The following is a 26082-nucleotide window of genomic DNA, read 5'->3' on the forward strand; positions in this document are numbered from 1 at the left end:
TAGAGGCGTTCCGGCTCCTCCAACACTTTAGAATCGCCTGGGAGAAGGTGTGCGCTAAGCTCTGATGAGCCAGCCATGTCTGCCTTGGTCCGAATCTTCGGCTTGTCCAGCTGTAACCCAGCACAGATCACTGTGCACTCCACTGCAGACCTCCTGTCCCTTTGAGCCAGCTGCTCAGTCAGCTGAGAACTTGTCCATTCACACTCTCTTCCCACAATGCTTTTTTTCTTTTTGAGAAGGATATAAGTTTAATTTTTAAAATAATAGCTTTTTATTTTCAAAATATATGCAAAGATCATTTTCAGCATTCACCCTTGCAAAACCTTGTGTTCCACCTTTTATCCCTGCCTTCTTCCCACTCCTTCCCCTAGAAAACAAGTAATTCAACAATGCAGGTTAAACCTGAACCATTCTTTTAAACACATTTCCACACTTCTCTTGCGGCATTAAAAAAATCAGATCAAAAAGGAAAAAAGTGAAAAAGAAAACAAAACGCAACAACAACAACAAAGAAATGAGAACGCTCTGTTGTGCTCCACACTCAGTCCCCGCAGTCCTTTCTCTCCGTGCCGATGACTCTCCGTCACAAGATCATCGGAACTGGTCCGAATCACATCACTGATGAAGAGAGCCCCGTCCGTCAGAATTGATCATCATGTAGTCTTCTTGTTGCCGTGTACAATGATCCCCTGGTCCTGCTCGTTTCACTCAGCATCAGTTCCTGTCAGTCTCTCTGCTGCTGGTCATTTCTTATAGAACATCAATTGGAGAATGGCTGAATAAATTGTGGTAGATGAATATTATGGAATATGATTGTTCTGTAAGAAAGACTCTAATCAATAGTGATTTAGAGCATTTTTTCATATGACTAGAAATGGCTTTAATTTCTTTGTCTGAAAATTGGCCATTTATCAGTTAGAGAATGGTCGTGTCCTTCCGAATTTGAGTCAATTCTTTATATATTTTTCTAAATGAGTCCTTTATTAGAGCCCTTGGATGTAAACATTTTCCCCCCAGTTTTCTGTTTCCTTTCTAATCTTGGCTGCATTGGTTTTATTTGTACAAAACCTTTTGAATTTAGTATAATCAAAATGATCTATTTTGCAGAATCTCATAATGTTCTCTAGTTCTTCTTTGGCCATAAATTTCTTCCTTCTTCACATATCTGAGAGATCGATAGAGTCTCCTTTGTTCTTCTAATCTGCTTTTTTGTTCTTCATGTCATGAACCCATTTTGACCTTACTTTGGTATAAGTGTGGGTCAGTGCCTAGTTTCTGCCATACTAGTTTCCAATTTTCCCAGTAGTTTTTGTCAAATTCTTATCCCAGAAGCTGGGATCTTGGGGTTTGTCAAATACTAGATGGTTATAGTCATTGACTATTTTGTCCTGTGATTTTAACCTATTCCATTGGTCAGCTAATCTATTTCTTAGGCAATACCACGTGGTTTTGATGACCGCTGCTTTATAATATGCTTTTAGATCTGGTACAGCTAGGCTGCCTTCATTTGTTTTTTTTTTTTTTTTTTTTTTTCATTATTTCTTTTGATATTCTTGACCTTTTGTTCTTCCAGGTGAATTTTGTTATTATTTTTTCTAGCTCTGTAAAGTCAATTTTTGGCAGTTTGATTTGTATTATTTTAAGTAGAATTGTCATTTTTATTATATTGGGCAAAATTAACTCCTAATTATTGTTCTAATTTCATTGGTGGAAAATTCTCCCTTTTCATTTTTAAGGCTAACAATTTGATTTTCCCCTTTCCTTTTTCTAATCAAATTCACCGAAGTGTTATCTAGTTTTGTTTTTATTTTCATAAAACCAGCTCTTAGTTTTGTTTATTTATTCAATAGTTTCCTTACTTTTAACTTAATTTTTAGAATTTCAAGTTTAGTATTTGATTGGGGGTTTTAATTTTTCATTTTCTAGCTTTTTTAGTTGCAAGCCTGATTGATTGATCTTTTCTTTCTCTGTTTTATGCAAGTGAGCCTCTAAGAGATAACATTTCCCCTTCTTTCCGCTTTGGCTGCATCCCACACATTTTGCTGGGACGTCTCATGATTGTCATTCTCTTGGATGAGATGACCGAGGGTTTATACGGTTGGTTGTTTCACCCCCTCATTCTGTAGGATCAGATTACTTAGTTTCCAATTATTTTTTGTCTGTTTTTCCCGGCCTTTTATCACGTGTCATTTTCGGTGCACCGTGATCTGAACAGGACGCATCTCCTCTTTCTGCTGCTCTCTGGGGGATTTTGCGGGTTTTCTGCCCTAGAACATGGTCAGTTTTGAGCAGGTTCCATGTCCTGCCACGGAGCTTTGCTACCGCCGGGCGTGAGTCTGAGGGAGGCCCCTGGGCCCGTCCCGCCTGGGAATCTCCGCCAGAGTCCCCGGCTTCCCCAGTGGCTCCGGCCGCTCTTCCCCAGGCCCCGGCTCTCACGGTTCTGCTGTGGTTGGGTCCGGGCTCCGTCCTGGGGACCGCGTGGCCCCAGCGGGACAGGGCTGGCTTCCTGACTGGGACTTGTCCCCTAAGCTTGCGTCCTGGGCAGCGCGGGGCCGGCTCCTGGGGGTGTCCGCGGGTCAGGGGGGCAGGGACCGGACTTTGGGGCGGCCGAGGGTTTGTCCTCGTGTCCCCAGGCTCACTCGGGGCGCAGACGGGCGTCCTCCATCGCCTCGGAGGGGCCCCAGAGGCTCGCCGTCTGCCCATACGGGGTCCGTCAGGTGACGTCGTGTCGTGTCTCTGACCCCGGGCGGGGCTGTCCTCGCTCCCTCCCCCGTCCCCACCCGGCGACCTCGGGCCCCCAGCGTTGCTTCCCGGGTGGGCCTCAGGAGCAGCGCCCCCTTTGTGTCGTGGCTTGTATAGGCAGGGCCCCCTCCGTCGTGGCCGGCTTTCCCTGCCCAGGGCTCGGAGGCACATCCCGGGCCCGGCCTCCCCCAGCCCGGCCTCTGTCTCTGTCTTTGTGTCGCAGCTTGTCCACGGCAGAGATCGAGGGCCGGGCCCAGGACCTCGGCCTCTTCGAGACCCTGAAGGCCGAGCCCGAGCTCTTCCACGAGCGCATGGCCAAGTACGTGTACCCGGGCATCGGGGGCACCGACCACGAGCGGCTGCTCTACTTCTTCAGCCTGCTGGCCGCCTGCGGCTGCCCGGCCTTCGGGAGGCCGCCCATCCCGCCCGACACCCACGTGCGGCTGCTGAAGAAGCTGAAGGTGGTGGCGGCAGGTGAGGGCCGGGGGGGCTGGGGCCGCTGGGCGGGGGGGGGGGGGCCGGGCCGGAGGCGCGGGGGGGGCTGGGGCCGCTGGGCGGGGGGGGGGGGGCTGGGGCCGGAGGCGCGGGTCAGTCACGGGTCGGTCCTGTGGCCTCCGCATTTCCCCTCCTCCGGGAAACCCTTAGAAGGAACAATTCAAAAACAGAAAGAACCCGGGAGCCAGTTACCCCCTCCGTGCCTTATTCTGGGCCTGGGGGGGGGCTCTGTGCTCCCACCCTCCTGTCCCACGGCGGCCCCTCCCTGATTGCCCGGCCGGCTTCCCTCCCCTTTCCCCTCAGGAGGGACCTCCTGCGGCTGAGCGGCAGCTCCCGGGGGCCCCGCCCTGTGCAGGGAGGCCGCCCGTGGCCGCCTGTCTGGGCCCAGGGGTGCGTGCTCTGGACAGAGCCGGGCCCGGTCAGTTGGCGCCGGGCCAGGTCAGTCGGAGCCGGTCCTGGTCAGTCGGAGTCACTCGCCGCCGCTCCCTCCTCCCAGGTCTGAATTACAAGAAGCTGACGGACGGGACGGCCCCGCCCCTGGAGGCGCTGGAGCCCGTGCTCACCAGCCACAACGTCCTCTCCATCTCCAAGCTGGCTCCGCGGATCCCCGAGCCCGACGGCTCCGCGCTCTCCCCCAGCTCCCTCTACACCGTCTGGTTGCAGAAGCTCTTCTGGAAGGGAGACCCTCAGCTCTGCAGGGAAGCCCCCAGGTCCGCGGCCGACTGGCTCCACGCCTACGACGCCTGCGCCAAGTACTTCGACCGCCTCCACCCGGGCGACCTCCTCGCCGTGCTGGACGCCATGACGTTTTCTCCGAAGGCGCTGACCGAGGTAACAGTCAGGCCCGGGCCGGCCCCGGGGGGCTCCGGCGGCCTTGTGCTGGTGTTAGGGCGGGGGGGCTTCACCCGGAGGGGGAGGGGAAGGGGGCAGCAGCCAGGACGCCCGGGGGGTGGAAGGTGGAACAAGACTGAAGAAGGAAAGGGGCCGGACCAGGGAGGGCTTTGAAGACCGAGGGGAGGGTTTTCTCCTCGATCCTGAAGGCGGGAGCAAGTACACGCTGACGTGAGTGGCTCTGGCTCTGGGGAGATCCCTCTGTCAGCTGGGCAGGGAGACCCCGGCAGTTGTCCGGGGGTGAAGCCCCCAGGGCCCAGGCGAGGGGCTCACGGTACGGAAGCAGAGACGCGAGGCCTGAGGGACCAGGGGCAGTGGGGGTGGGGGAAACATGGGCTTCAGTCCTGATGTTAAGGAGGGCAAGGACGGGGGGCTCCTTCTGGTGGGGGGGAGGCGCCGAGGAACAGATGAGAGCAGGCCCCCCCGGGGGCCCCTGACTCCCCCCTTTTGTCCCCCCAGCTGACCGTGGATTCCCGCACGGAGATGACCAGGAGGGCCATCGGCACGGTCAAGCATTTCATCGAGAAGCGCAGGAAGAAGCACCCGGAGCGCGATTCCGAGGACCCCACGGCCTGCGCCGGCCCCTACGAGGACGCCCTGAGACACCTGGAGCAGTCCCTGGCTCACCTGCAGACGCTGCACCACAGCTTCGTCGCCTCCCTGAGGAGCAGCGAGCAGGTGAGAGCCCTCGGCCCGGCCCCCGCCCCCAGGACGCCCCGGCTCGGGTCCGGGCCCCCGGCATGAGGAGGCCGCTGCCCTTGGCCCGAACTCTCCGCCTGCTCGGGTGCCCCCAGGCTGAGCCCCAATGACTGCCCCCTCCTCCCCCGAGAGTGACCCCCCCAGCCGGGGCGCCTGCTCCCGAGTCCCGAGGACAGAGGATTCCCGCTGCCTTGGCCGTTAGCCCCCGGGGATGGGTCGGGATGGAGGCTGTAAAGGGGCCGGCCTGGAACGGGGGAGTGGGGACCTCAGAGACGTCAGACTGGGAATCGGCTAAGGGGGCTCGGCCCGAGACAGGCGGCCGGGCCCTTGGGCTCTCGAGGGGTCGGGGAGATGGAGGAGCTCAGGGCTGGGTCCCCGTGCTTACCTCCTGACGGGCTCAAGGCCTGTGATCTGTGGGGATGTCCCCGTGCCCTTACTGGGACCTCCTGGGACCCGGTTGTGTTAGCCCATCTTACAGATGGGGACACTGAGGCAGGAGCGCCCAGGCCCAGGACTCGGAGGGCGCTGCCCAGCTTCCGTCCTGAGCACGGGGGCGCTGTTCTGCCCTCCCCCCCATATAAATGTCGCTCTTTATGTGGGAGTGCGGGGGGAGGCAGGGAGGCCCCTCTCACACGGGCAGTGTCCAGTCTGCGGGGTCTGAGGGAATGTGTGTAAGTGGGGGCCGGTGAGTGCGTGTGAACACGGACAGATGGACGGAGGGAGCCTCTAAGTGGGGCTGGCCCTCACTCTGTGTGAGCATCAGGGGACTGATGCCCCCCGGCTCTGTGGCCCCCCGGGTGCCAGTCAGTGCCCACCGCGCTCATCAGGGGCCCGGCCTGCCCTGCGGCCTTCGCTCCTCCCCTGGAGCCCGAGCGCTGTCCCCGGGTGGGGGCTGCTCACGTCCCCTCTGTCTGTCCCCGCAGGACGCGCTGCAGCGCTACGCCGACCGCTACGACCTCTCCCGGTCCGAGAGGGCCAAGGTCGAGGAGCAGGCCGTCGCCATGTGTCTGGACGGGCAGCCGCTAGCCATGGTGCAGCAGCTGCTGGAGGTGGCCGTCGGCCCCTTGGACCTCACCGCCAAGATGGTCGTCCGCGGCGCAGTCGGGCGCGTGCTGTCCCTGCTGAGGTGAGTCGGGGGCGGAGCCGGAGACATGGCGGGCGAGGGCCGGGGCCCACGTGGGGCCGTGGTCTGGGACCCTGAGCTGTCCCTGCGCTGCTGCGAGACCTTGGGGGCAGGGCCTGGTCCCGTGTTGGAGCAGGACTCGCTCCGTGTCTGTGGGACTGGAGGCTGCCTCGGTTCCTGGGGTGTCCCGGCCTCTGGGAACGACAGCCCCCGGCTGCGGCCTCGGGCTTCACGACGGTCGTCCCGGGGCCGCCTCGTGTGTGGGTGACGCGCCCCAAACCGGCAGGAAGGAGGCTCAGCGGGAGTCCTCTGCGGCCTTTCGGAAGGTCCTGCCGGGTGCAGAGGCGGGCCCACCTGCTGGGGAGCCCGGGATAGGTCAGGCCCCTCCACTATCCCACTGCGGAGCCCTCAGAGCCGGGTTCCCAGCCCCTCCCTGTGGGGTCCCTGACCACGGACAGCTCCGGGAACACTCAGACTAATGGGGGGGGGCTGCTCCAGTGCCCCGTGACAGTGGATCCTGATAGGAGAGGAGGCCCGGCCTTGGACCAGCTCATTTTGGTTGGAATGGAGACCTGGCCTCGGGCTGGGTGGGTGCGGTGGGAGAGGAGCCCGGCCTCGGGCTGGGTGGGTCCGGTGGGAGAGGAGCCCGGCCTCGGGCTGGGTGGGTCCGGTGGGAGAGGAGCCCGGCCTTGGGCTGGGCAGTCCCTCTGCAAGGCCACTTGGAGGCTGCTCAGAGAGGGCCCTGGCCTGGGAGGAAGGAAGCTTCCCGGGGAGCACCGTGGGGGGTGAGTCAGACTGGCTGCTTTCCCAGAGGGCTCCTGAGCACCACGTGTGGGGAGGCCAGAGAGGGGAGGGCCTGAGGGGCTGGAGCTTGGGTAACCCCAGTCCATGTGGGATGGTCCGCCAGGCGGAGCTGGGGCATGAAGCAGCCTCCCCTTTCCTCCGCTTCCGTGGGCTCCGTCCCCTGGGATTTATGTATGGAAGCCACGGGGGCGAGGGCAGTGCCCGAGGGACGTTCTTTGGTGCTGTGGGGGGTCCCGAGTAGGCCGGCCGGGGCCAGACTCAGGAAGAAGCCCGGTGTGGGTGAGCTCGGGTCTGGGGGAGGGAGCCGTGGGCCTCCATGGGAGGACGGGCCGTCATCTGCTCGCCGTCCAAAGGGAGGCTGCTCTTTGAGGTGTTGGTGCAACCATCTGAGGAGAAGCGGGGTGCGAGCTCGAGGGCCTCCTTTGCTGCCATAACGGGGCCAGGAGGTTCACAGCGCCAGCTTCTCCTCCTCCGGAGCGCTCTGTGATTCTCTGCCGCTCCTGAGAAGCTTTGGTGAGAGGCCGGAGCCTTCCTGCCGCGGAGCCGGGAGCGACGAGTCTTTATCACTCTGATCACAGCCGCTCACAGCCACCGCAGTGAGCTCCTTTCTCCTTTTCTTTCTCGGACAGTGGCGGAAGCCCTGACCCGCCAGTGCCCAGTGACCCGCCAGTGCCCGGCGACCCGCTGCAGGTCCTGGAGAGCATCATTTCTTCGGTGCACGCAAGTGTGGAGAAGGGGTAAGTGGGATGCCCGCCCAGCGGGGGCCGCCCCAAAGCTCGTGGGCTCAGGACCCGGGAGAGTGCCCGGGAGGCCTCCGGCCTGGGAATCCAAACTGGGACGACCACGCCGGGCACGCTATGCCCCGGCTGGCGCTGGGCAGCCCGTTAGGGACTGAGAATGAGGAATGAGGGGAGCTGCAGCCAGCCAGCTTCCCCGCAAGGCTCCCGCTTTATGCAGATTTCTGTGGGGCTCATTTTTCTCAAGTCACTTCTTAAATTTTCACTTTGCAAAAAAATCAGGACTAGCTGGATCACCTTTGCCCTCCCATTTGGGCTTTTCCCAAATTGTTATCAGTCTGTATGAGTGAGTGTGTGAGTGTGTGTGTACCTGTGATTTCAGCAATATGGAGAGCCTCCAGCCTCGAAGCCCCTCCTCCAGCTTGGAAGCCCCCTCCCCCCCCAGCAGCTCAGGGCCACTCCAGTAATTTCTCCCCTTGGGAGGCAGGGAGTTTTAGTGGGGGGGGCAGTCTGGGAATCAGGACAAGCTGTGGTGAGGTCCTGGGCAAGCGTCCCACAGCCTAGCACTTGTAAGGCCATCCGCTGCCCACCGAGGTACCGGCCCATCGACAGTATGGCATTATATGGGGTGTGTCTGCTTGTGCCCTCACCCCTGGAGGTGAAACTAGGATCACTTATGTGGAAGGTCCTCGAGGAGACCAGAGCTCCCACAAATACTCTAGCCAAGCTCTAGAAATGCTCCAGAAGAAAGAGGAGTGAAAAAATCCCCACAGACAGACAGCCGGGAGCCCTCGGGCCGGGAGCCTGTGGCCAGAAACCCTCGGGCCAGGAGCCTGTGGTTGGGAGCCTGTGGCCCCCTGTGTCGTCCTAGCACGGAGCCCCCACTCGTGATGAACGAGAGACTTGGGGCTGGAGGCAACAAGCGAAGGCGATCCAAAGGGGAAGGGAAGCCTGCGAGAGACCCAGGAGAGAGGAACTGGGGCAAATACGGAGAAGAAGGGCCGGCTACGGGGACTTGCGACCAGAAGGGAAGCAGGAGACAGAGTCGGCTTCTACGGGAAATCCGAGTTCTCAAGGAAAAGACTGGACACGGACTGAGTCGTTCGGAACAGGAAGTGGGAAATCCTTACATAATAACGGACTCCTCAAAGTAGGAAAGGATCGTGCACTTTGCAAGACTATGAGGCAACGGCCACAAAGCAGAGAAAATCTTGGTATGATCCAAAGCTTGGAGCCCAGAATAATTGCACCTGATCATGCAGGAGGTTGAAGGGCGAGGCGTCAGCCTTTAACGCATCAGGACAGTCAAATATTCTCGGAGGAAAGGCCGGGGCCGAATAGAAACCTCGAAACGTAGACACGGCCGCCAAGAGAACCTAGAAAAACGATCTACTTGGAGAATCTGTGAGGAGCGAAATGATGATAATAATAGATTTAAAAAACTAAACATTAATGATCGCGTTGGATTAAAAACACGGTGGGATCGGTTTAATACGAAGACAGCAATAAACATTCTAATACTTGATATTGAAAACAAAAATAATAAAAATCGTGTGATTATGTCAATAGGAACCTAAGAAGGGCTTTGGACAAAATGTAACCCTTTTCTGTTAAAAATTCTAAATGGAAAATAATAAATGAGCCTGTCCTTAATATGGTAATCAGTCTGAAAGCAAGAGTTAGCAGGATTAAAGTGGATTAAATGGATGAAAGTGGATTAAAAATGCAAGAAGCCTTTTTAGTAAGGTGAAGGATAAAGCAAGGATGCCCGTTGTGCCGCCGCCGTCGTCTGTAGCGGTTCTGGGAATTTAGCTAAAGCAGGAGTTGAGGAAAAAGTGACTGAGGAAATAAGAGGCGAAGAAGAAACTAAATGTGCCTTTTGCAGACGACATGATTGTTTTCTTAGAGACTTTTAGGGTTTCAACTAAAATAATGGAAGCCAATAACTTCGGTAAAACAGCCGAACACGAAGTAAGCTCCCGCCAGTTCGGAGAACGAGCCAAGGCAGGCAGCACTTGTGAAACTTAATAGAAGTAAAGGATCGCTCGCACAGCATGGGGTGTATTTCTGGATTGCATTAATAGAATCTAGAAGTTTAGTGCCCTGCCAAATGATGGGCAGCCGAGTGACCCTGGGTAACCACTTCCTCTGCTTGCCTCAGTTTCCTCATCTGTAGAATGGGGGACACGGTCAGTCCTCCAGTATCTCTAGCCAGGAAACCCCAACCGGGAACATGGAAAGTCATGTATGACGGAGTAACAGCAGCTTCCTGACTGGACCGTGACTCCACCCTGGGCACTGGGCTTGCCCTTTGGCCGGGGCCAAATCCTCCCCTTGCGGTCACCTCCCTGGCCGGCCCCGCGGCTCCCTTCCAGTGGGTCTTCGGCCCGGGGCTTTCACAGGCAGGTCCAGGAGCGCTTGGGCTGCCCTGTGGGATGGGGCAGGGGTCCCAGGAAGGGGCACGAGGGTCAGCCATGGCTCCCTGTAGCTCCGTGGGTGTTAAAGGCCGTGAGTGAACGGTTGTTGCTCTTGCCATGCAGGGAAAACCTCCTCTCGTCCGATGACCTGCTGGAGTGGTTCCGGCCCTTCTGCGCCGACGACACCTTGCCCGTCAAGCCGCGGGTCCAGGTCTTGCAGAGCATGGAGCGCTCCTTCCGTCTCTCTGACGAGGACAGAAAGCTCCTGGTCTTCTTCCGCACAGAGGCCATTCTCAAGGCCACCTGGCCCCAGACACAGGTGAGCAGCTTTCCTCCCCTCCCCCTTCCCGTCTCCTTCTGCATCCCCCCTCCCCCCCATTGCACTGTCTCTCTCCCCTCCCCCCAACTTTGTCCAAAGCTCCGCTCAGGGACCACCTCTTACCTGAAGCCCTCTGAGCCTCCCTCCCTCCCTCTGCCATTCATACCTCCCCAAACCCAGTGATGTTCCTTCCACACACGTTGTGCGTATACAGACGGACATGTGGGATTTCTTCCAGTGGGTGCAAGCTCCTTAAAGGCAGGGACTGTTTTCCTTTGTTCTTGATTCTCTTAGTCCTGTTCTTGCAGGTGGCAGGTGCGTAATAAATGCTCATTGAGGGGTATAGCAGGTGTTTAATAAATGCTCATTGAGGGGCATAGCAGGTGTGTAATAAATGCTCATTGAGGGGTGTAGCAGGTGTTTAATAAGTGCTTATTGAGGGGTGTAGCAGGTGTGTAATAAGCACTTGTTGAGTGTAGCATTGTTGAGGGGGTGGTAGGTAGGTCTGAAGCTCCAGGGCGTGAGCACCGTGAGGCGGGGCAGGTGGGAGGTGACTCCGATGGGGCCGAAGCATCATTGGGCAGGACGCGTGTTTTACCCCCCCCATGGGGGGCTCCCGGGGCAGGTCTGGGCTGGGTTGGAGGCCGGCCCTCCAGGGCGGCTCCCCGGCCCGGCCCTGTATTCCAGGAGAGCGCCCCCCGGGCCGGGGCACTGCCCCCTCCTTCTCTGAGCCGTCCCCCCTTCTCTGCCTTCCTGGTCTGGGCAATGCGGAGGCTGAAGGCGGCTTCATAACGAGCCCAGATAAAGCGGGGGGGATGACGTGGCTAAGCCCAGGGACCCGAGAACGGGGGTCACCGCCCCGGTGGGCCAGGAAATCCTCTCAGCCCGACTTTGCATATATCAGAGGTACTTCCTCTTTAATGACACTCTCGGGGGGCTGCAAGGAGAGCCCGTGTGGGGACAGGGCCGTGGGCAGTGGGTCCTCCTGGGCCCAGGCGGGCACTGCCCACCTCCCCGGCAGCCAGCGTGACAGCGGCTCCTGCAGGGGCTCCCTCGTTAAAATGTGAGCCGGGCCTCGGGGGCCGGGGGGGGTTCGGGCGGCGCTAATCCCTGCGGGGGCTTATCTCAGGGGCTCAGGTTTTGTAATTTTCTGCTTAACTGGTGCGTGAAGAATGGGGTCAGAATCCGGCTGTTTCCTCTCAAAAATTGCTGGGCTCGGACGCGGCGAGCGCTTTCCTTCTGCGTGGCCGCGCGGAGGACGCCGGGGCTTCGCCCTCTCCCCTCGTGGCCCGATTTTATCTGCATCCGGGCCGTGGCCGACGCCCTCGGCTCCTCGCAGAAGCCCCCGGGGGCTCGGCCGAGCGTCAGCCACTCTGTCTCTGGGTCGCGGCGGGAGGGGCGCAGACTGGGCACTGTCCGGCCCCCTCCCCCTGTGTCCCGAGGTCTCTCCTGCGTCTGACACTCCCAGATCCGGGGCCCTTCTCGCTGACCCTCAGTCGCATGGACACGGCCCGCGGCGCCCGCCGGGCTTGGGGAGGAGCTCCCTGAGCCAGAGCAGACGCTCGGGTCTCACAAACGCCCAACAAGATGGCGAAGTCCTGGGGGCCCCCGGGAGAAGCAGGGAGGGGGAGGGGCCCTTCTCGCCCCCTTCTCCAGTTCTGGCGTCCCGGCCGGGGTCGCCACATGTGGGCGACGTGAGGGGCTTTTCCCAGAGGAACGCGGGCACAAAGCGGCGGCTTTGCAAGGGTTCAGGGGGCTCTGGGCAGGGCAGTACCCTCGGCCCGCAGGGAGCTTGTCAGTGGGGGGCATGAACATGGGGACTGGGGGCGGGTGCGGAGGGAGGGCCCACAGCTGAGCCTGGAGGGGTTGGCTCCCTGTGCCAGCCACCCCCAACCAGACCCCCTCCCCGCCACAGGCCCCCCACCCCCCGCACTCACGGCCCTCTCCCTCGCAGGTCTCCGTCGCCGACATTGAGAGCGAGCAGGGACGTTCCGCCCTCTTCTTGGGCCTCCTGGAGGCCAGTCACGAGCGCGTGGAGTTTCAGCACCTGGCGCTGCTCCTGCAGGCCTGGCCTCCCATGAAGAGCCTGAGCCCGTGAGTATGGGGGCCACTCCTTTAACTGTGAGGGAAACTGAGGCTCAGGAAGGGGCCCCCAGGTCTTGTGCCCTCCTCCCTCTGCCCAGGATAAAGAGCTGACTGTGCGGCGGGGGTGCAGAAGGAGGGCCCTGAAGCCCCCTCTGAAGGGGAGTAGGCAGGGGCTGGGCTCTGGAACCCCTGGCCCAGGAGAGGGGCTCCTTCTCGGGGGGCCGGGATCACAGGATGGGGCTCCCCCTGGCGAGAGCTGCTTGTCCAGCAGAGGCTGGTGGCTCGTGGGGGACCCAGGGGCTTCCAGGATGGGCGCGGGGGCCGCGTGCTCTCGGAGATCCCGCCCAGGGCTGAGGCTCTGGGACCTGGCCCCTTACAGCCTGCCCTGCTGCCCTCCCGCCCTCCCTCGGAGCTGTTTGGGCAGGCTCGCCCTTGCCAGGTGGGAGGCGGGTCCTGGGCGATGCTTGGAGAGCTGGAGGCCCCATGACGGGGGCCCCTCCGCAGGAAGTGGGGGCGGGGCCCGGGGTGCCTGCTATGAGGGGGGAGGCACCCACCCCCAGGCCCCACCCCCTGCCCACGCCCTGCCCGCCTTTCCCCCTGCCCAGGAGCGGCCAGGACCGCGGCCCATGGGTGGAGCTGGCGGCCGTGATGCTGTCCCGGTGCACGGCGGAGAACAAGGAGGCGCTGGGCCAGGACGTGCTGGCGCTCTGCCGCTCTCTATACCGTACCCCGCAGATGCTCCCGCCGGAGGTGAGTGCCCATGAGCCCCCCGGAGACCCCCTGGGCCCGGCTCAGCGTCGCCCACGATCGCCCCCCCCCCCCCCCCCCACCAGCACCTGCTCTTGGAGGAGCCTGAACTCCAGAACCCACAGCCCTGGGACACGGCTCAGAGAACGCCGGGGCCCGCCCTTCACTGCCCTTTCTGCGCCCTCCTCGTTACCGTGCAAGGGTGCTCATGGGGCCGTGGGCACGAGGGGCTGGTGGGACTGAGGATGGGGCAGGGAAGCTGGGGTAGGGGCTGTCCAAGGCCCGGGACGTCAGCTCCCCGGTGCCTCAGAGCAGGGAAAGGAGGCCCTCGCCCCCCCCCCCCAAGAGAGGTCTCTGAGACCCCAGCAAAGGCCTGCAGCCCCTTGGGAAGCCCAGGAGCCCCCGCTCAGGGGCCCTGAAGGGGGGGTTGGGGCGCGGCAGCTTCTGGGGCTCCTGTGACTGGTCGGGAGGCAGAGATACAAACGAGCATGAGGCGCGGCTCCCGGGCACGGAGGCCTGAAAGGGGCAGGAGCCGAAGGCAGAGGAGCCAGCGGGCGAGCGCCGGCCTTCCCTGCGCCGGGCACGAGGCCCTGGGACTTCTCGGGGGGGGGGGTCCGTCTGGCCTTCGAGGGCGAGGGGTACTTGTGGCCGGGGACCGGTCATAGACAGACTCAGGGGGAGCCCCCACCGGGGGCAGCACGGAGAGAGGAAGGAGCCCAGGACCGTCCCCGGCTTTGGAAGAGGGAATGGAGGAGGGCGGGGCCTCCCTCGTGCCCCCAGCGTAATGCCGTCCATCGGGCTCGTTAGGCCTCGAGGAGGCCCCGCAAGGCTCAGAGCCGAGAAGACCGAGCTCGGGTCATCGCAAACTTGGGCTGAACGAGAAACGGCTCCTGCGCCGAGACGTGGGAATCGGGACCGAGACCACCGGAAGCCTTTGTGGAAGCCGGGGCAGACGGGGGGGGGGTCTCCATCACCCTGGTGGCCGTGTTCCCCCAGAAGAGGAGTGCCCTTAATTCACTGGCAGGTTTCATGCCCCTAAGCAACAAATCACCGCTTTGTGAAATATCGTGATGATGGCAGCACGACTGGAGGAGCAGAGAAGGTCCGGCCTCAAAAAAGGGGCCGGAGGAGGCCGCCCGGCCCCGGCCTCAGACCCTAGCGCGAAGCAGTCGGCCTCGCAGCGTTTGGTGCCGGCCGTCGGAGGAAAGCTCCTCTCGGGGGGACGGAGCGGGCGGCCCGGCCCTGCCACGAGGTGCCCGGGCACGTGGCACACGTTTCGGCAGAGCAGCTGATGGCCGTCGGGGGCTCCTCGGATCCCTGACCCTCTGCGGCCGCTCAGCACCGGCGAGATCGGGGGCCTCAGAACCAGGCTTATGGCAGGAGGCTCCATGGGCTGCTCACCGAGCACCCCCAAATCCCCAGGAACGGGATTTATAGCAATTACTCTGACATGATTCAGGCTGCCAACGGGGGCTGGAGCCGCTCCATCTTTGCCTGAGAGGAAGCCCCTGCTGTGTGCCCTGAGTCCAAGCTATCCCATCACTCCCTGCTTCTTTTAGAGGGAGGGAAGGAGGGAGGAGAAAAAGCAGGAAGGAAGGAAGGAAATGAAAGCAATTAAAAGAAAGAAGGAAACCGTAGAATACTCAGAAGAGAGCGGAAGGAAGTTCAGATGTTTGTGCTCTTGAATTCCATCTCTCCTTAACAACCAGTGTCCGTGTTTGAAGGGTCGGCTCTGTTCTTTGTATCCAGAGCGTTTGCGTCCGTCAGGGTGGTCATCAGTGCTAGAAAGGAGCTTCAGGAAGATGGCAGCAAGCGGGTCTGACAGCGGGGGGTCAATCTTAGCACTGGACAAAGCCCCTGGCGCCCGAGGGGCGGGAAGTAGAGAGGAAAGGGGGCTTCTGCCATGGATGGGGATTTTTTAAAATAAAATTTTGGTTTTTTGTCAGCAAAATTCTGCCTTACGCCTTTTGATCCCTACTTGAGAAACAAACAAAATCTCCTCCAGTTAAAAAGCTCTACGCTGGTGCAAAACAAATCCCCACACGGGTCATGTTATAAAACCGCCTCAGCCGTCTGAGCCTCCCCTCTCTCTCAGGGGGCAGGGCTTCCTCTGGAGCCCTCGGAGCCGGCCTTACGCCCATCAGAGTTCCCGAGCTGCACGAGTTGCTTGTCTGCGGTGCTGCTGTTGAATAAATTGTTCTGATCTCTCGCCTTCTGGGTTTTCTGGCAGTCCTCTGATTGTTCAGGGGCGGCCCCGAAGGCCTTTACTTCCTTAAATGCCCATTTCCCTGTCAGTTTGGGCTCTGCCGGGCAGCTCTGAAACGCCCTCTTCCAAGCTCCCCGCTCCTTTCTGGCACTGGCTGCCAAATCCTGAGTGATTCCGACGGGGGCTTCCTTTCTGGCCGGCTGCAGGGTCTTTTCTTTGACTTGGAAGCTTTGGATTCTGACTTGAACTTGCATCGACTTTGGTTTTCTCGCGGGGTTTTCTTTCGGGAAGAAGCCGGCACCTGCTTTGATCACTGGGAAGCTTCTGACTTCTTGAAGTCTTAGCCCTTTATTTCATCGTGGCTTTCACTTTCCCGGTGATTCTTAACTCACCTTTGTCGGTCTATTCTCTGCCAGCGGTTTTTGATATGAGATAACCTTACGTTTTACTCACAGGTTTCAGTCTTTTGACTTTTTAAAAACATTTCTTGACTGGTGGGATCCCCAGCGTCTCTTTGATCCACTCTGATTTTTGGGGAGTTACTTTCTTGGGTAAAATTTTGTACCACTCATGAAACTCTGTTAATTGTCTTTACATTTTTTTTGTATAGCTGTAATCTCACTCATTTTTTTTTTCCTTTCAGTGCTTATTTGGCTTTTTGGTTTTTATTTATTTATTATTGTTATTATTTTATGCTGAGGCAATTGGAGTTAAGTGACTTGCCCAGGGTCACACAGCCAGGAAGCATTAAGTGTCTTGAGTTCAGATTGGAACTCAGGTCCTCCTGACTTCAGGGCTAGTGCTCTATCCGCTGCGCCACTGAGCTGCTTCTCTTATTTGATTTTTTTAAATAAATTTTTAGCTTTGTTAAAAATTTAATTCTCCAGCTTCTTCTCATCAGGAATTCTAGTGGAACTTCCGCCAGGCTATGTTATTGAGGCTTTGTGTGTGGACGTTTTGTGACTCAAGGGTTGCTGTTGCCACAGTAATGTTCCGCTGGCTTGGTGGGATTCTCTGATTTGCGCATCGTTGCAGCTGCTTCCTGACTTCGGACTCCAGTTAGGGCCGTACCCTCCCGGAGGGACTATCTCAGGGCGATCTCAGCCTGTCCTCCGGAGCCTCTCCGGCTTCGTCTCCCCTTCTGTGGAGATCTGGTGTCTCCTGCTTCCCTCTTGTACCAAGTTGTTGTCAGAGCGTCTCCCCCGTGGGACGTGAGCTTTCTGAGGGCAGCGAAGGCTTAATAAGTGCTTAATAAATGCTTGTTGACTGACTATGTGCTAGGTGCTTTGCTCGGTACGGTCGACGCCAAGATGCCCGTCATTATGGGTTTTTCTCCCACTTGTCTTGTGAGCCCGATCGTGTAAATCCCGTATTTCCAGAGCAGGACACTGAGGCTCAGTCAGGGAAGGCGACTTGTACAGGCCCGTGCGGAGCCGGATCCTGCCCCCTCTCCCCGGGGAGTGGGCCTGAGTGGGAATCGCCTGGCTGAGGTCATTCCACGCCCAGCCTCCCCCGGCCTGCTTTGCCGGGCAGCTCGTCACCACCAAATTGTCCAAACCCTGCGGTTTGCCCGCTAACCCCAGAGCGGATCTGGTAGTGGGGAGTGCGCCCTGGGCATAAGGTGCCGGGGGACCTGAGATTTGCCCGACATTGAGGGGTCACTGGGTGTCTCACCTTGGGCCGCCGTTGGCTTGGCGCGGGCGCTGGGAGCCACGGTGGGAGCGCGGGGCCTGTGCCCAGGTGTTCAGAGTCTGTTTCAGGCAAACGCAGTGATTTCTGCAGATACCGTGGGGACCGTTTGCCTTTGGTTCCAGGTGAAGTGTGTTAGCTGGTTAATGCTCGCCTCAATGCGGGGGAAGGAGTCGCCTCCACTCTCCCTCGCCATCTTACAGTGGATACTATGGGGAGGGTCGTGGCCTTAGATTGGGGTCTGACCTGGCGCCTGTTTCCTCCGATGCCCCCGAGTCTCACGGCAGGCTTTCTGCTTCTGGTTTCAGTGTGTGAAGGAGCTGGCTTTGCTGCTGCTCAACCAGAGCCTCCTGCTCCCAGCCCTGAAGCTGCTGCTGGAAAGCCGGGACGCAGACCTGCAAGCCCTGGCCCTGGAGCAGATCGCAGCCGTGGCCCAGGTAGGTACTGGGGGCCCCCGTCTCTCCTGGTGACCCTTTGGCCGTCACAGAGCTTCCCTGGAGAGATTTCTGAACCTCCCAGCCTCAGGTAATTAGAACATCTGGCTCCTGTGCCTCGGCTTGTCAGCCCCGGCGCCCTCCCGGAGCCTGCTGTGTTCCAGCACCCTCCCGGAGCTCACGGTGCCCCGGAGCCCACGGCACCCCAGTGCCCTCTCGGAACCTGTGGCACCCTGGCACCCTTCTGGAGCCCACGATGCCCTTCTGGAGCCCATGGCACGCCGGCCCTCTTCTGGAACCAGTGGCACCCTGGCACCCTCCCAGAGCCCACGGCACCCTGGCACTCTCTTGTTACCTGTGGCACCCTGGTGCCTTTCTGGAGCCATAGAGAAATTTGGGGACAATAGAGAGGGACAGAGAAGCCAGGCTTAGGAGCATGGCAGCTTACGTGATTGGAGCCATGGCCACTGTGTCATCTGCTCTGCTCCGTCTCGTTTTCCTAGTAATTGAAGGTGGAGAAATGGCTTTGGAAGGAGAAAGGGCAGTGAGTCTGCTCACCAGGCTCTGCCACCAGGCTCTGCCCACCAGGCTCTGCTCACCAGGCTTTGCCCACCAGGCTCTGCTCACCAGGCTCTGCCCACCAGGTTCTGCCCACCAGGCTCTGCTCACCAGGCTCTGCCCACCAGGCTCTGCCCACCAGGCTCTGCCCACCAGGTTCTGCCCACCAGGTTCTGCCTACCAGGCTCTGCTCACCAGGTTCTGCCCACCAGGTTCTGCCCACCAGGCTCTGCTCACCAGGCTCTGCCCACCAGGCTCTGCCCACCAGGTTCTGCCCACCAGGCTCTGCCCACCAGGTTCTGCCCACCAGGCTCTGCTCACCAGGCTCTGCCCACCAGGCTCTGCCTACCAGGTTCTGCCCACCAGGTTCTGCCCACCAGGCTCTGCTCACCAGGCTCTGCCCACCAGGCTCTGCTCACCAGGTTCTGCCCACCAGGTTCTGCCCACCAGGCTCTGCCCACCAGGTTCTGCCCACCAGGCTCTGCTCACCAGGCTCTGCCCACCAGGCTCTGCCTACCAGGTTCTGCCCACCAGGTTCTGCCCACCAGGCTCTGCTCACCAGGCTCTGCCCACCAGGCTCTGCTCACCAGGTTCTGCCCACCAGGCTCTGCTCACCAGGTTCTGCCCACCAGGCTCTGCCCACCAGGTTCTGCTCACCAGGCTCTGCTCACCAGGTTCTGCCCACCAGGCTCTGCCCACCAGGCTCTGCTCACCAGGCTCTGCTCACCAGGCTCTGCCCACCAGGTTCTGCCCACCAGGCTCTGCTCACCAGGCCGGCCTCTGTCTCTGGGGACTTTTGTCGGCTGTAGCTGAAGCCTTGAAGTAAATGTCCGCTGTTCTGTTGGGAAAGGGCTGATGAATGGAGACCAGCAAACACATGGACCTGGGGGAGGTTCCCGGCTCGGTCAGACCCCATCAGTCTGTCAGGAATGACTCCTGGGCCTGTATTTCCCCATCCTGAAGGAGGATGGCAAGAGACGCTCCTCTCGGGCCTTCCTTGGCGCCAGGTCACAGACTTTCCGGACCTGGTGGGTAGAGGGAGGCAAAAGAGGAGGCTGCCGGGTGCACCTTGGGCCTGGGCCCTGCCTCCGTAGGGAAGGTGACCCCCCCATCCTTCCGCCCTCCAGAAAACGAGATGGCCCATCCCAGCCTCTAGGACGGGAGACCCCAGGGGCTCCATGGAAGGAGCTTGGGCCATCCCGGAGCCAGAGGCCTCGTGGGGTATGTGGCCCATTTTTCCTCAGCTTTGGATGAAGCTCTTCAGGGTGTTCCTTCTGCCTCTGAATAATAAAGGGAAAGAAAGAGAAGGAAAGGGAATGAGCATTAATGTTGTGCCTACTGCATGCCAGGCGCTGTGCCAAGTGCCTTTGAACAGCTGGTATCATCCAGCCCTCACAACAGCCTTGGGAGGCAGGTGCGCTTATGATCCTCATGGTGGAGATGAGAAAACGGAGGCAAAAGTGACTTGCCAAGTGTCTGAGGCTGGATTTGAACTCAAGTCTCTCTCACTTCAAGTTTAACACTCTGTCCACTGCATTTCTTATTATGGTCAATCAAGCATTTATTGAGCACTTAGTGTATGCCAAGCTTATTAACACTGAAGATACACAACAAGAAGTCCTCGCCCTCAGGGAGCTGCAGTTCTCATGGGACTGAGGGCCGACTACTAAAGAGTCCAGAGCTGCCCAGAGGGAAAGCACGAGCTGCCGGGGGTCCCGTAGGACTCGGGGACACTAAGAAGTGGGGAGTGACGGAGTCTCCTGGTGTGGGGCGCATTCCTTTCACATCCGATCATCGTCACGGCGCCGCCGTCACTGCGCCCAACGCCTCCCGACTCTCCTCCCCTCTCTTCTCGGCCGTTCCTGTGGGCCGTGTCGTGTTTTTCTGAAAGCACCCTCGTCTTTTCTTGTACACAATAATACTCATCACAGTCATATAGCCCGTCTTGTTCAGTCATTTCCCAGTTAATGGATGTCCCCTCAATTTCCAATTCTTTGCCCCCACAAAATGAGCTCCTACAAACATTTTTAGGTAGAGCTCCTTTTCCTTTTGGGATACTGGCGGTAACCCAGTTTGATAGGCCGTGGGAAAAGTTCCAAATTATTCTCCAGTATAGAGTAGTTCACAATTCTACCAACAGTTTATTAGTGTATCCATTCCCTTCATCTCTTCTAGCATTTGTCATTTCTGATCGGTGTGAGATAGTACTCTTTTTAATTTGAATTTCTTCAATTACTGGTGAGTTAGAACATTTTTTTTTATGACTCTAGATAGCTTTGATATCTTCTAAAAACTGCCTGTTTGTGTTCTTTGATCATTTATAAATTGGGGAATAGTTCTTATTTTTATAAATTTCACTTGTTATATATTTGAAAAATGGGTCCATTATTGGAGAAATGTGCTGTAAAATTTTTTGCTATTACTTTGTTGTTCATGGTACCTTTTAACATAATGCAGTTCCCTGATTCTCTCTTTCAGTTAGGTCTGGTTTTTGCCTCTGCTTTGTCTGACATCCTGATTGCTACTCCTGCCTTTTTCACTTTGAAGCATATTAGTTTCTGCTCCAGCCCTTTATTTTAATTCTGTGTGTCATTGTGTTTCGTATGTCTCTTGTAAACACCATATTGTTGGATTCTGGTTTCTAATCTACTTTTGTTTTTAAGGGGAAATTAATCCCTTTACATTTGCATTTCCCTCTATCCTATTTTCTTTTGTTTTTCTCTAAAAACTATTTTGTTTCTAACCACTACCTTCCCTCAGTTCAACCTCTCCTCTTTTTAAGATACAGCTCCGTGTGTGTGTGTGTGTGTGTGTGTGTGTGTGTGTGTGTATTCTTCCCTTTCTGAATCAGCTATTCTTCCCAATTCTGAATAAATGATGAACATTGCCCCCTCTGCCGTAAAAGCTCTTCCTTATGTGCCTCTATTATATGAGAACATTTCCCCCTTTGTACTTCTCCCTTTCCCCTTCTTTTGGTACATGTCCTCTGTCCATGTAAACTCTATTCAGCTCCTCTAATAATGATAAATTTCCTAGGAGTTACGTGTTTATAGAAATGTAAAAATTAAACTCTATTGAGTCCTTTTTGATTTTGTTTTGTTGTTTCTTGATGTCTCATGGAGACATTAGCTTCCACTTGCCCAGATCTAATTTTTAAGGGATCATTTTCTTCAGTGAGCTTTCTTATTTCTTTTTCCACATGGTCAAGTCTGCTTTTTAAAGAATTATTTTCATCAGTAAATTTGCATACCTCTTTTCCATTTGGCCAATTTCATTTTTAAGCTGTTATTTTCTATGCCTCTTTTACCAAGTTGTTAATTCTCTTTTCATAATTGTATTGTATCAATTTCATTCCTTTTTTTTCCTCTGCTACTTTTATTTCTTTTTTAACTCTTCTTGGGATTCTTGGGACTTAGGTCTACTTAGCATTTTTTTTTGAGGCTTTGCTTATTACTATTTTCACATTGTTATATTCTTAGGAGTTTATGTTTTGGCCTTTCTTCTCAAAGTTACCATAGTAGTTTTTTTGCTGTCAGGTGTTTTGTTGTTATTTGTCTGTTTTGTTTTTGCTGTTTCCTCATTTCCCCAACCTGTTTCTTGGCTTTGCGTTTTATATTAAAGTTAGGTTCTGCTCATCTGAGAGCAGGGATGCACTTTTCAGGCTGCTGTTCTCTAAGTTAGGGTGGGGTTTGGGGGCTTTTAAGGGGGTGATCCAGAGAGGGGAGGTCCTCTTGGTCTGTGCTTTGTTTTTCGGGGAGAACCTCTGTCTGGACTTTGCTTAGGAACTGCACCCCAGGCCCCTACTTCTTGTGACCCTGGGACTACCCCCAGAGCTGCCAGTCAGGGCATCCGGTGTCAGCCACGGGCCCCCTGTGACTGTCTGGCCCCTCACTGTCTCTGCTTTTGTGGCCACGAGCTCCGGCCTTCAGACTTCAGCCTTGGGCTGAGCTTGCTTAGGCTTGGAAAAGTGCCTCACCCCGCTGCTCCGGAGCTTGACTTGAGCTTACTTTAAAGTCGTTTGGAAGGGAATGTCCTGAGTCTCCAGCTGCCTCAGAGCCACCCTTACCTGTCTCTCTTTTCTTGAAGGTGGATGACTCCAGCTGTGACCCCGAGCTCCTCTCCCTGCTCCTGGACGCCAAGTTGGCGGTGAGATGCATTTCCACTCCCTTTTTTCGGCCCCTCGTCGACCACCTCTTGGCCCACCAGAGAGACGGTTCCTGGTCCGTGGACGAGACGGCGCGTCAGCTGCGGGAGGCGGGCCACAGCGTGGAGGCTGGCTCGCTGCTGCTGGCCTCGCGGGGGGTCTACAGCGCCCTTCGCACCTTCAGCGCCGCCCTCGGCGCTGCCCAGGACTGGGTATGAAGCTTTCCCTCGGGCCTCTGCCCGCCCGTGGCCAATGGAGCAATTCTCTGCGAGACAAACCCTGCGGCCAGAAACTGTGCAGTCCTTTTCCTTGCCCCGTCCCTGCCCTCCCCAAGCCCTGCAAATAAAGCTGGATGTCCCCAGTGAGCTGGGATGGTCACCAGTGCCCATTTCTTTCTCTCCTGGAACGTAGCGCGTCCTTCCTCGTCCTGTGCAGGAGGGCCGGACCTTCTCCTGCATGACTTACTGTTCCTGCCTCTCCACAGCCCACAGCACTGACCGTGCTGGGCTCATTCATCTGCCGGCCAGTGGGACTCTTAGTTCCATGTTTGCTTTTATTGTTCTTTTTATTGCCTGTATATATTAATAGCACATCAGACCGATTATATGCGAAGATTTCCTCCTATTCTAACTCCCCACAAAAGCTTTTCAATTTTGTGGAGTCAAAATGCTAAGTGTATTTATTAATTTATTTAGCTAGTTATTTGCAATTGCTTCTCTTGCTCTTTGGTGAAGATTCCTCCAGCCCTATCTCTGGAAAGTACCTTATACGACTCCCTCTTTTCCAGTGTCTAACTTTTAATATTTTGTATTTCTATTTGGATATATTGTGGAGGATGGTATGAGATGCTGCCCTAACTCCAATATTGGTGCTTTGCCAGCAATTCTTCTCAAATTGTTAGGTCTCCCTGTAATGTCCGAGGATCTCGGGACCAGCCTGAGTCCTTGGTCTTAGTGCAGGAGGCAGGAGAGCCACCAGGATGGTCAAAGATAGAATGCCTCTCTTCCACTCCTTCTTAGCCCTTATATACCTTCTTGTAATCGCATCATTAAAGCACACTGAGTATGTGTGAACTAGAGAACCATGACATCACCCTGCTCAGTGCTAAGTATATATGGGAACTGAAGAAGCATCATCTCATCATTTCCACTGAGTTAACACCTTGTTTCAAGTAAACTTCTCCAGAGTTCCGGCCCTCTGCATCTTCCCAAGTAATTTACATTTTGGGATTCATTGAGTTCAGTTACTTCTGGTTCTTGTCCAGTGCCTTGAATTGATCTGCTCTACTTTTTCACCCGCCCCGGACAGTCCCGGTGTTGGCTGTCTTATGGAATACTTTGCCATTTGCAGAAGCTTTTCCATCGCCATTTCTTCCCCGCCATTGTTCGTCTTGACAGTTTAGAAGGTTTTGTTTCTCCAAATAAGGTTTGCTATTGTTTTATCTACCCCTTTACACAAAATATTCTCTTGATAGTTTGAGTGATGTAGTACTGTATCTGTAAATTAAATTCTGTCACTCATTATTTTGGTAAGGCCCGTCCATGAGTACTATATTTTCCCCTCTAGGCATTTACGTGGTCTTTACTCCTCTAAAGGGCATGTTATAATTTTGTGATTATTTATGTATGTGAATAATATGTGTATATGTATGTATGTGTGTATATTTGTATATATATAAATATTTATGTATACACACACACACATACACATATATATTCTTAATGAGGGAGAGAAAAGTTGATGGTCTATACTTTCTAGAGTCCCCATGCTGGAGTGCCAAAATATACCGTCTGGATTAGCTCTCTGGGGGACCTCGGGACTAGCCTGAGACCTTGGTCTTAGGAGTGAAGGAGTCAGGAGACTCAGAGAATGGTCAAAGATAGAGTCCATTTATTTCCAATTCCCTCAGCCTTAAATACCTTAGTGCCATTATATCTCCACAGCACACTGAGCATGTGTTACCTCGAGTATGATTACATCTCCACAGCACACTGGGCATGTGCCAACTAGCACCCTGCTGTTATTATGTAATTTCCTCTTTTACTGTATGTATCTCTGCTTCGAGTAGAACACAGGTGGTTGTGCCCCCTGACTTCTCAGGTAGGCTGAGATGCCCCAAAGGGAGATGAGAGCCGAACCAGACAATGTCAGCAGGTTCCCTCTGGGCTGAAGGGTCTTATACTTTCCCCCACTGTCTGGGACTCTCTATAGATTGGGGCCCAGAGAGTTCGTGCAGGTTGTAGTTATTTTGAGTTACATCTTCTCTCATTGCAGTTGTTATTTTTCACAGATGAACAAGCTGAAGGTGAGAAAAGTGAAGGGCTTAGCCATGGTCACACCACTGTCCAGTGTCTGGGGTGGGATTTGAACTCGGTTCAGCAGGACTGGTCAGACAGAACTCTCCCCACTCCCTGATGCTGTCGGCCAGATGGCAGCAGCCGCGTTTTAGAGGTAGGAACAAGATCCGGATCAGCCCAAAGTCCCCAGGTGGCCCAGGCTCCTCGGAGGCAGGGCGCTGTCCATGGTGCTGGGCTGGCTTTTCTGCCTCAGGGCTTTGTCTCAGGTCTCCAGCACCTCCGAGGCCGTCAGCACAGGGAATTGGGGCATAGATGCTCTGGGACTGGGGGATCTTGCTTCTGGGGTGACCAGTGAGGCGAGGGGAAGCCCTGGTGAGTCTGGGACATTTGAGAGGCATTGGGCAGCAAGCACTTATTGTGCACCTGCTCTGTGCCCAGTCCTCTGCTTGGTGCTTAAGTTAGAAAGCCCAAACTGAACCAGTTCTGCCCTTGAGGAGCTTCTGTTCTAGGGAAGAGGCGCCCAGGTGGAGTCCCTGCCGTCTTTCCCTCTCCGGGTTTCTGCCGTCAGCCAGTGATTTCGTGGATGATGCAGCTGTGGGGGATGTCTTTGTATGGACAACCCTTAGACCAGGGGTCCTCAAACAACGGCCCGCGGGCCAATTGCGGCAGCTGAGGATGATTATCCCCCTCACCCAGGGCTATGAAGTTTATTTAAAGAAACAAAGTTTTTGTTTTTACTCTAGTCCGGCCCTCCAACAGTCTGAGGGACAGTGAACTGGCCCCTATTTAAAAAGTTTGAGGACCCCTGCCTTTGGCTCATCCATGAGTTCCTCCCTCTTTCTTCCTTCTAGGACACCCACCCCAGGCCCCTTTGTACCTCTCTGTGGGAGATCTGTCCATGGTACTTACCAATGCCCAGGAGGTGCCTTTGCTTCTGGGCTGTCTCTGTCTAACCCCTCATTTAGGATATTTGACTGATCCCAGGAGGCCATGGGAGAGTTCCAGACTGTCCAAAGCCTGGACAGGCCACCTAACTGTGGACGGGTCTCATTTTTCTTCCTCTGTGAGATGGTTAGAGAGGAATGGGTGAGCCTTGAGATTCCTCCTGGCTCCTGTGACCCTTTCCAGCTAAAGATTTCCTTGACCTTGTTCCTGACACCATCGGGCCAGGACTAGAACCCTTGGGTTCTCTGTGATTAGTTCCTTGGCTCTGCCAGTGTCCCAAGGACTACAACCCCGGAGCATTGTGGGGAGGAAGTTGGGTTCCGACTGATGGGCTGTAGCTCACAGCTGGTTAACCCTAGACCAGCCCAGCTCCTCCTGTTTGAATTCTGGGCCAGATTTAAAAAGATTTCTCCCCTGGCTGAATGGAGCCTCCTTGGGGGCAGAGCCAGCACCATGCACTTCACAGTGCCCAGCACAGAGGTGGGCACATAGTAGGGGCTGTGCCATAAATGTCCAGTGATGGACTAGATCCTGAGGCTCTCCTTACATTGCAGGGCAGGCGTCATTGGAGAAGCAGTCGGGGTCCCAGGAGCCAGGGTCCCATCCTGGGGGAGCACCAAACCCGGAGCAGAGTCTGGAGGCAGGGGATGGGGGCCTGCAGGGCTCTGGGCTGACAAGACCCCAGAGAAGGTTAGGGGAACCCCAGCAGGGAGCAGCCCCAGACAGGCCTCCCCGGCCATCTCCCTTTCC

The 26082-nt window shown here is 56.4% G+C and overlaps 1 protein-coding gene across 1 annotated transcript in view; it reads left to right on the forward strand.

Moving 5' to 3' along the window:
* The window catches only part of NBAS (NBAS subunit of NRZ tethering complex), a 99386-nt gene extending 76918 nt beyond the window's left edge, over positions 1-22468 (forward strand). Inside the window, exons 43-52 of the mRNA XM_051974119.1 lie at positions 2966-3216; positions 3734-4068; positions 4588-4806; positions 5751-5953; positions 7384-7491; positions 10032-10227; positions 12182-12321; positions 12918-13062; positions 17263-17391; positions 22033-22468. Coding sequence (XP_051830079.1) covers positions 2966-3216; positions 3734-4068; positions 4588-4806; positions 5751-5953; positions 7384-7491; positions 10032-10227; positions 12182-12321; positions 12918-13062; positions 17263-17391; positions 22033-22308 — 2002 coding nt within the window. The 3' untranslated portion in view covers positions 22309-22468. The remainder of the gene's footprint in view (positions 1-2965; positions 3217-3733; positions 4069-4587; positions 4807-5750; positions 5954-7383; positions 7492-10031; positions 10228-12181; positions 12322-12917; positions 13063-17262; positions 17392-22032) is intronic.
* Positions 22469-26082: the final 3614 nt, after the last annotated feature.

Source organism: Antechinus flavipes, chromosome 2, assembly GCF_016432865.1.
Source record: "Antechinus flavipes isolate AdamAnt ecotype Samford, QLD, Australia chromosome 2, AdamAnt_v2, whole genome shotgun sequence".
Lineage (NCBI taxonomy): Eukaryota > Metazoa > Chordata > Mammalia > Dasyuromorphia > Dasyuridae > Antechinus > Antechinus flavipes.